Genomic DNA, 11,663 nt, shown 5'->3' with positions numbered 1-11,663 from the left:
ATATTTGTCTACGGGATGTGGTTTGTGGTCGTTTTGGAGACTACAGTGTGTGCTGCTGCTGCACTGATACTGAGTGATGTTCCTATATTTTGTCTCTACCAGTAACATCAACAAAAGTAGACCACAGGCAGTATGACAATATAAATCTCTCTAAAATAATTTCCAGACAAATATATTAAACTGGCAACTGACTCTACTGTTAATGCATATTGTTTTCAATGTCATGCTGAGTTTAAGTAAAATATTTTTGAAACATACTGTAGGTTAAAAATCCACAGTGTTCCACCTTTGTAAATAGTTTCCTCTACAATTGCTCATGCAGACACACGCATACACACACATATATATAGATTATGTTTTCTCGTGTACCCAACTTCAAGAATGTAGACTTTATATGCAGTCACACAACACACAGACATGTATAGTCTACTGCTTAGGTTCAAGAACCGGTTCAGATTCAGTGTCTCTGTTTCAACACCAGAGGTCACAAGTGCATGGCAAATCTCTACTCCAGGGCGTCAACTAACCTTTAAAGCCCTTAGCTGAAGTTAGAATCAAGTCGTGTGTGCCAAAAACTAGACACTACAAAGCACTACACTGTATCGCAGTTAGACATATGGCACTTCAAAGAGCAGTTTGAGGTCCCACTTTTCACCTAAAGGTGACAGCCATTCATCAATGCCCCTTTCAATCCCAACCCTTCTAAGATATAACAATGCCAATAAACTCCCACTGATTTGTGTGCAGTGTATGTAATAAAAAGCCAAAGCACAACAAATAAATTTTTTACATTGAAGTAGCTTTATATTTTTACTATATTTCTGGTTTCTATTTTCCAACTGCAACATTAAAGTGTTGCTTACATATTAATAATTACTATCCAGTGATAAAATATAGGCCACATTTTAAGTTTTTATCATAATCAGTATATAAACATGTAATAAATGGTTTATAAAAGACTATAATTTAGATATAAACAGATATAAACTGTTTAAAGTGTTTATTTATGTACATTCTAAGTCAACAATTCTAACTAATTATTACAAAGTGTGCTTCACTATATTGTCACAGCAGCCTCCACTTTTTGGAGCAAGTATAGTTGTAAATGAATGAATGAATAAACACATATCTCTGCTTACAACTACATTATAGTCTATTATAAACCATTAAAAACATGTTATAATGGAAACAGGGTGGGGGTAGTACTATGACTTTACTTTAGTACTTCTTCAGACTCACTCCTGTTTCAGGTGAGTGTTTGATGATATGCACGACTCAGTTGGTATTGCCCAACTGTGAAGAGTTTCTGGCAAAACCTGTGTCATTCTGAAAACACATCTGAAACCACGCTTTATTGTCTTTAGCAAATAATTCAAACAATACATACATTCAGTTCAACACACTCACAGTTTTTACATAGACCTTCGTCCCCGTGGACCTATAGCGTTACAACTGCAGGTTATTACAGTTACCCCTTTGCACATGTGACGTACTCGTAACTTTTTTTTTAAGAGAGACTCACTTGAATGACCTGTGACGTAAAAAAACGAGATCTCGCGAGAGCTGCGTTTGGTAACGTCTGTAAGCTCTTATAAGCGAAGGCACGTCTTCGTCCTTTTCGTTCGTCCTCAGTGCAGGATAACGAAGTGCTGATCACCTCCGCCTCTCTACAACAACAGAAACTCGTTGTTTTTACCAGCGTCAAATCAGATTGGCTTTGCTGCTGTTATTCTGCCTACTACACGACTGACAAAGAGAACTGCGCCTTAAGTTTTTTAGTGGTAAGTTCTTCTTATGTACCGCATTATCTCCACTTCTGGTTGTAGCTTCTGGGCTAATGCTAGCAGCCTAGCTAACGTTAAGCCAGGTCAACCGGCAAGAATCACGAGCAGCCGAGCTAAGACTCAGGCTACAGTAATTGAGGGTTTGCCAAAACGCCTTAGCTGTAACGTATCCTTTAATCCTTAATGTTACTTAACGTATAAGACAAGCTGGTCGTGACTCTTGCTTTCTTAATGTGTAATGACCATTAAATGCGTTGCTAAGTCAATGCCAACTCAATCGGCTTACGAACATTTGCAAACGATTGAATGTGGCTAACAATGTCATTCTTTAAATAACAGCGGCTAGAGGGCTGCCTCAATGTCATTGTGTTTATGTTGTCGGTAATATTACACGGATCATTCTAAGGACACGGGAAAACTTGATCAGGTCACAAGATACGACGGGTTATAGGTTTCAGTGAAACACCAGCGGAGGTCCGTGTGCTGCACCAAAACTCGTGGTCTGACTTAGTAGAAGAAAAACCGTCAATATGTTTAAAATTGTCATCGACAAAAGCCGTTTCGGCAGGATATTAACTTCCATTTTAAGTAAAAAAAAATAAATGAAAACAACTACACCCACGCTGTTTTTTCACACGCTCTCGTCCTTTTTCCGAGAACTTCACTGGTAAAAAGTATGGGAGTGATTACTCTGTCGAGGACTGTGAAGACCTGGCAGGGTATTTCAGGAATAGACGTGAGCTGTGTAATTTTCGGTTTTACGCAATCAGACCTTTTTTTTGTTTACGTGCTTATTACATTGTCGTGATCTGACACCTGTTGCGATAAGCTCAAACTTAAGAAAATTTCCAGGGCTTTCAGCCACATATTAATCTGCATTAATAGATGACACTATGCAAACCTTTTTGTCAAAGACGGGATTTTAATATATTTATTTAACTTAAAGAGTGGTTCACCGCAAACATAACTTTCACTTCCTTCACATACTCTTATTCTGACTTGCATCTGAATACAATGGATATTTGCTCCACAAATGTTTCAGCAACATCTCTCATTTGCTATAAAATAACAGTTTAAAAAACTGCAGACACTTTTGTGAACAGTCCATTAGAGAGTAATTTATCTACCAGTGTACACCCAACAACCTTGTGCAATATGAAAAAAAGCTGTTAATAATGTAAATAATTGTGTGTCTTACTGTTGAGTTAATTTGTGTAAATAACACTGAAACTGTTGGATGGATTGATTGCGAAAAATATAAAAGCTCTATGTCCCTTTGTGTGTTGGGGTGTACTTTGCCCTTAAGACAGCAGCCTGCAAATCGTTTTTTTTGCAGTATTGTAAGAAGTACCTTAACCGTCCACAGCACATTTTTCAATAAAGTTTCAACTGTCTCCTTTAGATATCTGGACAATCATCATCATAACTGCTGATCATGGATGTGATCTTGCGTCGCTGTCCATTCCTGGCTCGTGTACCCCAGGCCTTCCTCCAGCAGTCCAAAAAATCTCTGGTAGTGTACGCCCAGCGATGCCCTGTCATGATGGAACTGGCCTCAAAACCTATGGCCCCATCGATGGTACGGGCCCTGTGTTCATCCTCCTCCCACCAAAAGACTGAGGACACCGTGTCTGCCATTGAAGGTGAGGGAGGTGAAGAAAGAGTTGATAACTTAACCTGGATATCTAAATTTACTCTGTACCTATGTTATATGAAGCCAAACATCGTAGTTTATTTAGTCTTGTTTTTTGGGGATTTAAGTATTGATATACTTGAGGTCTAAAACTCCTTTTGTCCACTTGTAGGCCCCAAACAAGAAGTGGAGCCGAAGCTGCCCGCTGGTCACCCTGTGCCGCCCTCAGGCCAGGCGGTGGCCTCTAAATGCCCTTTCCTGGCAGCAGAGATGGGCCAGAAGAACAGCAGTGTGGTCCGTCAGGTTGGCCTGGAGTTCCAAGAGGATGTTCAGGAAGTCCGCACTGTCCAGAAAGGTAGGAGTTGTTTAGAAATTGACCAAACTCTGCTGTTTTTGCCTGTGACTGTGCACAGAACTCAATGCTGTTTTTGTTTTTTTCATATCTTGACCCTTTTCAGAAGTGTCCCCTGCCCAGTTGAAGAAGCCATCCTTGGCCAGTACCACTAAGGGAAGCGAAGAGGATTCAACTAATCTAATGAAGACCCTCCTGAAACAGCGACCTAAAAGGGTTTCCCACTTGCTGCAGGACAACTTGCCAGGCAGTAGTAAGTTTTATTTAAGTGCTTTGACAGTGAATTTAAATGGAACAGTGTTGACACAGAACTGCCACACCTGTTTGAATAGCAACTTAATGATTTCCAAGTGTCAGTACATTTAGTTGTTTTTGAGTGAGATTAACTGAGACTTTCATCATGTTAGAAATTGCTTCACCCATCAAAATACAAGCAGTGTTGAGCCACATTAAGCAAGCTTTGTCTTCCTCTTCTCACAGTGTCTCGCTTCCATTATGATGACTTTTTCGAGAAGAAGATAGTAGAGAAGAAGAGTGACCACACGTACCGTGTGTTTAAGACCGTGAATCGTCTGGCCAATGAGTTCCCTATGGCCGACAACTTCACAGGCTCTTTAGAGGAAAAGAGGGAGGTGTCCGTGTGGTGCAGCAATGACTACTTGGGCATGAGTAGACACCCTCGAGTCGTGCAGTCCATCATGTGAGTATTGGAGGGGTTGTTTTTGGGCATGGTATTTTCCTTGCGTGTCTGCTTTCTCAGAGTGCTTTTTACCTTTTGTTCTGACTGAGAGTACAGAGTTCAGGCAGAAAAAGATGTAATGGTGCGTAATATCTGAATACAACCTGACACCCACTCTATTGTTTGTGTGGGTATAGAGTGTTAGTTGGCCATCGTTTACACCTAAACCTCTTGGGCCCCAGTGAAGGTGTTATGTTTTTCTTCTATTCCTTGCAGCTTGTTTGAGCTTGCCCAAATCTCTTATTCCCAGTGTAGCAGTAACACCTTCAATCAAGGTGTCAGTTACTACTGACACAGCTCTTGTGCTTAATTATTTAAAAATTTCCATTTGTTGTAGCCTTGCCCGTTCTTGAACTTCTATTCAGCATTTAGGTGTGTACTATTTTTTTCCTGTGGATCTTCAGTAAAACAAATCTTTTGTTTGTTCTTTCTTTTCCTCCGGTTCCAGGGATACTTTACGAAAGCATGGGTCAGGGGCAGGAGGCACCAGGAACATTTCTGGAACAAGTAAATTCCATGTAGAACTGGAACAAGAACTAGCTGACCTCCACAAGAAGGACGCTGCTCTGCTCTTCACCTCCTGCTTTGTGGCCAATGACTCCACTCTCTTCACCCTTGCCAAGATGCTGCCTGGTACAACAAAGATTTTTATACATTTACTGTATAATGAATCTGACACAAAAGTATATTTATAGTTGGTAATTAATTAATGGGTGTTATTCATGTTTGAACTTTGGTGCAAACTTTTTTTTAAACATTTCTCATTCTTACAATCTCTCTCTGCTCTGAAACATTTCAGGTTGTGAGATCTACTCTGATGCAGGCAACCACGCCTCAATGATCCAGGGTATCAGGAACAGTGGTGCTAAGAAATTCATTTTCCGCCACAATGACGTGGCCCATCTCCGAGAGCTGCTGCAGAAGGGAGACCCCACCAAACCCAAGATCGTGGCCTTCGAGACCGTCCATTCCATGGATGGTTAGTTTCAGGATGGCCACCCATCCCTTTTGTAAATAAAACCTGCCTGTCAAGATCTGTGAATTGTTTTTGATTTTCCGTTTTGGACCTGTAGTATGCTTAGTGGCTAAACTTTTCTCTCTTATCATCTCTCTGTAACACAGGTGCTGTGTGTCCGCTGGAGGAGATGTGCGACGTGGCCCATGAGTTTGGTGCCATCACCTTCGTAGACGAGGTTCACGCCGTGGGCCTATATGGCGCCAGAGGAGGGGGCATTGGAGACAGAGATGGTGTCATGCACAAGATGGATATCATCTCAGGGACATTAGGTCAGTATGTAATCTCTGTTCAGATAACTGATGTTATCTGAACTGATGTGATTATGTGAAGCATTTTGTTTTTCAAGCTAAACTAAATGTTCTTGAATCATTACTTGTTGTAACTTATGTGTGAACTTATCTTTCCATTTTTATTTTCTGTATTCTTTATTTATCTATTTTATTACTCAGGAAACTACACTCAGCATTTAGGGATCTGGTAGTTCTCTGATTTGTTCTCATACAGAGGATCAGGCCTCAGCTATGTCACCCATTGTTGCCAGAGGGCTTAAAGAAGCTGGAGCAGCTCTGTTGTTGCTAGGAGACTGTGGGCTCTTGTTGCACACTTATTGAATTACTCTGTCTCTGTGTGTCGCTGTCAAGCTGAGGGGACAATTATTTCTAACTGAGAGCTCTACAGCTCTTGTACTCCTGCAGCTGCCATTTCAGGAAGATCTAGTTCTCGAGTGGGAGGATTTTGCATAGACCACGAAGCGTATTATAGTGACTTTTTAAACAAGAATCTTAGTCTAAGGGGTAGAAAATAATGTCTCCGGTGCGGTTACATTAAACAAAATAAAAGTATAACACGTGCTGTGTCTTATTCCAGGCAAGGCCTTCGGCTGTGTGGGCGGCTACATCGCAAGTACTGCTTCCCTTGTGGACACGGTGCGTTCCTACGCTGCTGGTTTCATCTTCACCACCTCTCTGCCACCAATGTTGCTGGCAGGAGCCAGGCAGTCCATCCAGGTTCTAAAAGGGGAAGAGGGCCGTGCACTGAGACGTAAACACCAGCGCAACGTCAAGCTGCTCAGGCAGATGCTGATGGACTCAGGGTTGCCTGTGGTTCACTGCCCCAGCCACATCATCCCAGTCCGGGTAATTTAGCTTTTAATTTGTGGCCTAATGGCATTCAATTTGACACATATAGTACACACCGTCGCAAAAAAAACCACAATAACAAGTCCTTAGTCTACCTCTCTGATGCCTCCATCTTAATCATTGTGCATGTGTCTTGTATTATTTTTAGGTGTCAGACGCAGAGAAAAACACAGAGGTTTGTGACATCATGATGAGTCATCACAACATCTATGTGCAGGCCATCAACTATCCCACCGTTGCCAGGGGAGAAGAGCTCCTGCGTATTGCGCCAACACCTCACCACACCCCTGAGATGATGAAATACTTTGTTGGTAAGACGATATAGTAGCCCTCTTAATATGAAAGTGTAATGATCTATTTGATCGAAGAGCTCAAGATGGTTGTCAAACTATTGTCTCATTTAAACCGTATATATGTCCTAATTGCCTCATGCTCTCACTGTAATTTGAAAAGTTGAAGTCAGAATTCTTTAGTTGCTCATATATAAAATTTGCATTAAGTGATACTTCATCAAAGGAGCTTTAGTAACTTCATGGGAACTGTAACTCACTGTAGCTTTATCTCATTAGTAAAAGGTAAATTGCCACCCCCTCTTCTCTTGTTTTCCCTCTTCAGAGAGGCTGGTGCACACATGGAAGGAGGTGGGTCTGGAGTTGAAGCCACACTCATCCGCAGAGTGTACGTTCTGTCAGCAGCCGCTCCACTTCGAGCTGATGAGCGAGCGAGAAAAGTCTTACTTCAGTGGCCTGAGCCACCCTATCTCAGCCTGCGCATAACACTACTTACCACTGGTGGCTCGAGATGGCACATACACACACAAAGCCCATTCCTCTGTCACGGTCATAGAATGTATTAATTATCTTTGATAAGTTCTCCTACGCATATTATTTAAAATATTCTATGTTCAGATGTTCTATATGCTCCAATTAAAATATGAGAAGGGAAGTAAGTCTGTGTTTCTGGTGCTCTTTCTTGAAGTTGAAAAAGCAAACGCATTTGCATTTTTGATCATGAACCATTAGAAGGTGAAATTCATTTCCATCAATGTAAGACTTTGACCTTTTATTCAGCACTTTTGATTATTTTTATGTTCCCCAGTTATCCTATGGTAGTATCGTATGACTGGTCATCCTTTCACAAGAAGGCAGACAGGTGACAAGTCTGTCAAGTCACTGTGCTTCAGATGCTGAGCTTGTTGAATAGTTTTGTGGTGGGTACAAAAGTGGGTCACAACAATTGGTCTGGCTCAGCAGATGAAAATAATAAAGCTTTGTGCAGTACTGACGGTGGTGTGAGTAACCTAATTATTTTGATCCACTGGCCTACTTGTGATTGTAGGACATTGAAAAAGACTGGCACTGCCTGGAGGAAACAGTAGCACTGGATCCATTTGGTATTATGTTTTTGTCACACATTCAGGTGTTATGAAGAAACTTGTTTATTAGTAGTGTGTATTTCTGCGTTGATTTGTTAGGCTTGTATGTGAGTGGCCCGTTTTTGAACACATGAATATCATACAGATGAAGTTCTATTTCTTTATAATTTATTTTCAGAAAAACCTATTGAAATGTGGCCCAGTATTAATCCAGGACAGATGGGGTGTTGTGGCGTTCTACAGTTACCTTAAAGGCACCAATTGAAAGATTTCTCTTCATAAAATACAGCAGTAGATTGCACACTACGCAATTTTATCAGGTGAAATCTTGAACTGTGTGTGTCTGACTGGGGATCTACTAACCCTGCTGTCCTGTGAATTGAGATAGAGATGACATAAATGTAGCGATGACACTTGAGATGACCCAGATCCACAAAATAAAAGAGGTCACAATGGTCACAACCATGCAAGCACACATCCTCAAGACTCTCATGCATATTACAGATGGCTCATGTTCCCTGTTGACTTGCAGGGACATGAAACCCTTTTGGCCTCTCTGTCACGCACACAGAATTGTTTGGATCATCCGCTCATCAGCTCGTGTTGATTCAAAGTCACTTTAAGCCTGATGAATAAATGTGAGGGTGCACAGTTCTCAACACAATCTTGCATACAGATGTTTTCAACAGTTTCCCAAGCTCTCAGGTGTTGTGAAAGCCACTGTTACTTCATAAAAGGCAGAACTACTCTGAAAATGGAAGTGAGCTATATTTTTAGTTGTTCTGAAGAATTGCTGTTGCCATGGCTTGCTGTAAATTAGGATACTTCCCCTTTTGAGTTGACTCTATTAAATGTGCACATGAGCTGTGTCATGTTCTACATCATGGTATAATTATTTAAAAAAAGATCACTGAACTGCTCGTTTTAGAATTTGAATTTATGTATTTTATTTTACTTATTTATTTATTACGAGTGCACTATGTTGTGCTGAAGTCAGGAATATTTGTCTCTTTGATGATTTCGATTTGATCTATCTGAGGAGATCACTCATGCAAGCATAAATAGGGTATAAGAGTTTTGCTGTAACCTCATCCTGTGGTTAAATATGCCAGATGCTGCACGCCTTCTCTGTCTGCATGAGAACAACCTAAGACCTAGAGTTGTGCAAGAAACAGTTCGGTTCTCAAAGTTTAGAGGAGCGTTTCTCTGGGGCCATAAGGAGAGAAAAATGGACACATCAGCTCTTCAGGTTGCAAAATATTTCAGTCAGGTAGTTTGTCTCTGTGAGACTTTGCTTTAGGAGTTTGTTTATTGCTGTAAATAAGTAGGTTTACTGACAAAGCCCTGTGTGTGGCTCACTGGGCTGTGAATAGAAGGTTGAGTGTGCTTGAAAGAGGGTGGTAATGATGAATTCTTCAAAGAAGACTTGACAGGGTGTTGAATGTTTGTTTGTTTGTTTGTTGGTTTGATTGGTTTGTTTTCAGTGATGCCCTGAAAGTTGATTTAGGTCAACTCCCATTATTTATTAATCCTCCAAAAAGATAAACCGACTGAGTGGCTCCACCAAGGAAAAAGAGACCCACTGTCTTCTTGTTAAGTGTCTCATGACATTGACAAATACTACTGTTTGCCTCAGGATCAGTGTGCAATAAAAATAAAAAAAAATAACCATACAAGCACATGTTATAATAACACACAAACACAACAAAGCAAAATTCGATACTATCAGAACCTGAGGAGACAACACATCTGTTTACTGTTTCAGTGGTAATGTTTGTAATGTGTATTAATATTGTAGCAGATTCACTCATGTTACTGTTGTAATTTTGAATTATAGCAGTGAGAAGCATTAGGAGTGTGTAGGGTAGAGTAACCCTATCACGGTATCTGCTGGCTAATTGACTCCCAAGCTATTTTTACACCCTCAACTATGTAACTCTCTTCACTCACACACACACACAGATACACAAAAATAAATTCACGTGTATTTCAAGATTCCAGATTATACTGTTTTAGTACATACAACATGAGCAGTAAAATGCAGCATGGCATTTCTTGAGGCTATGTGCAATAAAGAATAATGTATAGAAAAAGAATTTTAAAAATATGTATTAAAATAGGTTATTGAAAATTATTATCAGAAACAATACATTTATATGTATTATACGTATTGTATGGGGGAGTTCCTGAGTACAAAAAGCTGGAATAGCCCCTTCATTCTCCTACTAGATCTGGTTCTGCATCTTGTACAAGTCCTGACCCCAGTAGCTAGATTCATGTGCTTCACCCTATTCATCATTTCCATGACGACTCATTCCTGCATGGCTGCCAAGCTCTCAGGGTCCAAACAAAAGCAAGGAGCAATGAAACTTACAGCAGGCTCGCAGCCGAGGTTAAAAGAGTCAGAAGCTTCTAACACTCAATGGTTCAGCTTTTCTGCCTGGTAACAATGCTGAATCGCACTTTGGAAATGCCCCACTGGGAAACCAGACATCCATTCACCCAAAGGGACATTTACCATGGGCATTAGGAGATATTATAGATCTGTTACCAAGCTACACCAACATTTTTTAAGACATAGTTTGAGTTACTGGTGGTTTCAGTGTCTTTGATTATTTGTAGAGGAGTAGAAAGTGGTCCGGTCAGGAGCCAGCTGAACCACTTGTTCTGGTCATGCAACAGACAAAATCAGCATTTTAAAAGGCTGTTTGTGCTTATCCCAGTTGTTTTCAGCAGAAGTGATCAGCCCCTGGCTACAACAGCCCACAGAGCTTGACTGATTGCAAAGCTCATGTCTGTCAGAGCTTTCTCTCTTTCAAAAAGGTCACTTCCTCATTACACAGAGAGCACAGAGTTGCAAATAGACAAACAGATGACTGGTTAAACATCCAGGGACTACAGTATGTCTAAAACATTCAGCAGATGTGTTTTTAGCATACACACACACGAATACATAGTTCTTTGTACTCATGACTTCTCTGTCTGTATCCTTGTTATCATGTGCCTGTCTGTTACAGTAAGAAGCAGATTAAAACAGCCTTAAATTTCAAAGTTTTAAACATTCCTCAATCTTCTCAGGGTATGGCCCCCATTGCAGCTGGGCTCTGAAAACAATACGTCCCTTACTAGAATTGCTATGTCATCTTTCAAAATTAGTTTTCTTTGAAATGTAATACGATCATTTCTCCCTTCTTTGTTCTCCTGGCTTTCCAAGCATTAGAGTAGATAGTGGTGTTTCTTTATTACAGTTAGTGTCCTTTGCTGCACATTGTCTGCAGCTGAATTTTGATTTCGTTTAATGCTCTTCAGAGAAACAGAGGAAAATAACATCAAATTAAAAAAAGAAATAAAAAAGACAAACTTGATGCTCAAGTTGTTATTTAAATAGGAAGGGTTGTTCGATCCAGTATCATACTTTGGTTGTCTTTGGCACTGACCTCATTTATCTGCCTCACTGCCGTCGTCAGGGTCCAGATAACTACTGGTCCTTGGGGCCTCCAGGAATGCCACCATGTGACTATGTCCCTGTTTCAACTGGTCTGAAAGGTGAAGAGTGCATGTGTCTGCATGAACTGAGTGCAATCATGTGCTTATAGAAAGATTTAACGATGCATGATTATTAT

At 40.5% G+C, this 11,663-nt stretch overlaps 1 protein-coding gene across 2 annotated transcripts; it reads left to right on the top strand.

Annotated features, from left to right (window-relative positions):
• Positions 1-1,612: 1,612 nt before the first annotated feature.
• On the top strand, positions 1,613-7,945 carry alas1 (aminolevulinate, delta-, synthase 1). 2 transcript variants are annotated; one of them, XM_041033937.1, is made up of 11 exons: positions 1,613-1,781; positions 3,187-3,427; positions 3,590-3,772; positions 3,876-4,019; positions 4,250-4,469; positions 4,957-5,141; positions 5,308-5,487; positions 5,631-5,795; positions 6,394-6,662; positions 6,814-6,976; positions 7,281-7,945. In XM_041033937.1, the coding sequence occupies exons 2-11, from the start codon at positions 3,220-3,222 to the stop codon at positions 7,439-7,441; spliced, it is 1,878 nt and encodes a 625-aa protein (XP_040889871.1). In that variant the 5' UTR covers positions 1,613-1,781; positions 3,187-3,219; the 3' UTR covers positions 7,442-7,945. The 2 variants fall into 2 exon arrangements, with proteins under 2 accessions (XP_040889871.1, XP_040889870.1); XM_041033936.1 differs by having other exon boundaries at positions 3,876-4,022.
• The last annotated feature ends 3,718 nt before the right edge of the window (positions 7,946-11,663 follow it).

Source organism: Toxotes jaculatrix, chromosome 3, assembly GCF_017976425.1.
Source record: "Toxotes jaculatrix isolate fToxJac2 chromosome 3, fToxJac2.pri, whole genome shotgun sequence".
NCBI classification, from domain to species: domain Eukaryota; kingdom Metazoa; phylum Chordata; class Actinopteri; family Toxotidae; genus Toxotes; species Toxotes jaculatrix.
This window is presented reverse-complemented; position numbering and strand designations above follow the sequence as displayed.

Excerpts from the sequence above, each read along its gene's own strand:
- alas1 (XM_041033936.1), top strand. The coding sequence starts at position 3,220 with ATGGATGTGATCTTGCGTCGCTGTCCATTCCTGGCTCGTGTACCCCAG. Across the intron at positions 4,023-4,249 it reads GGACAACTTGCCAGGCAGTA|TGTCTCGCTTCCATTATGAT; the intron begins GTAAGTTTTATT and ends CTCTTCTCACAG. Across the intron at positions 5,142-5,307 it reads CCTTGCCAAGATGCTGCCTG|GTTGTGAGATCTACTCTGAT; the intron begins GTACAACAAAGA and ends GAAACATTTCAG.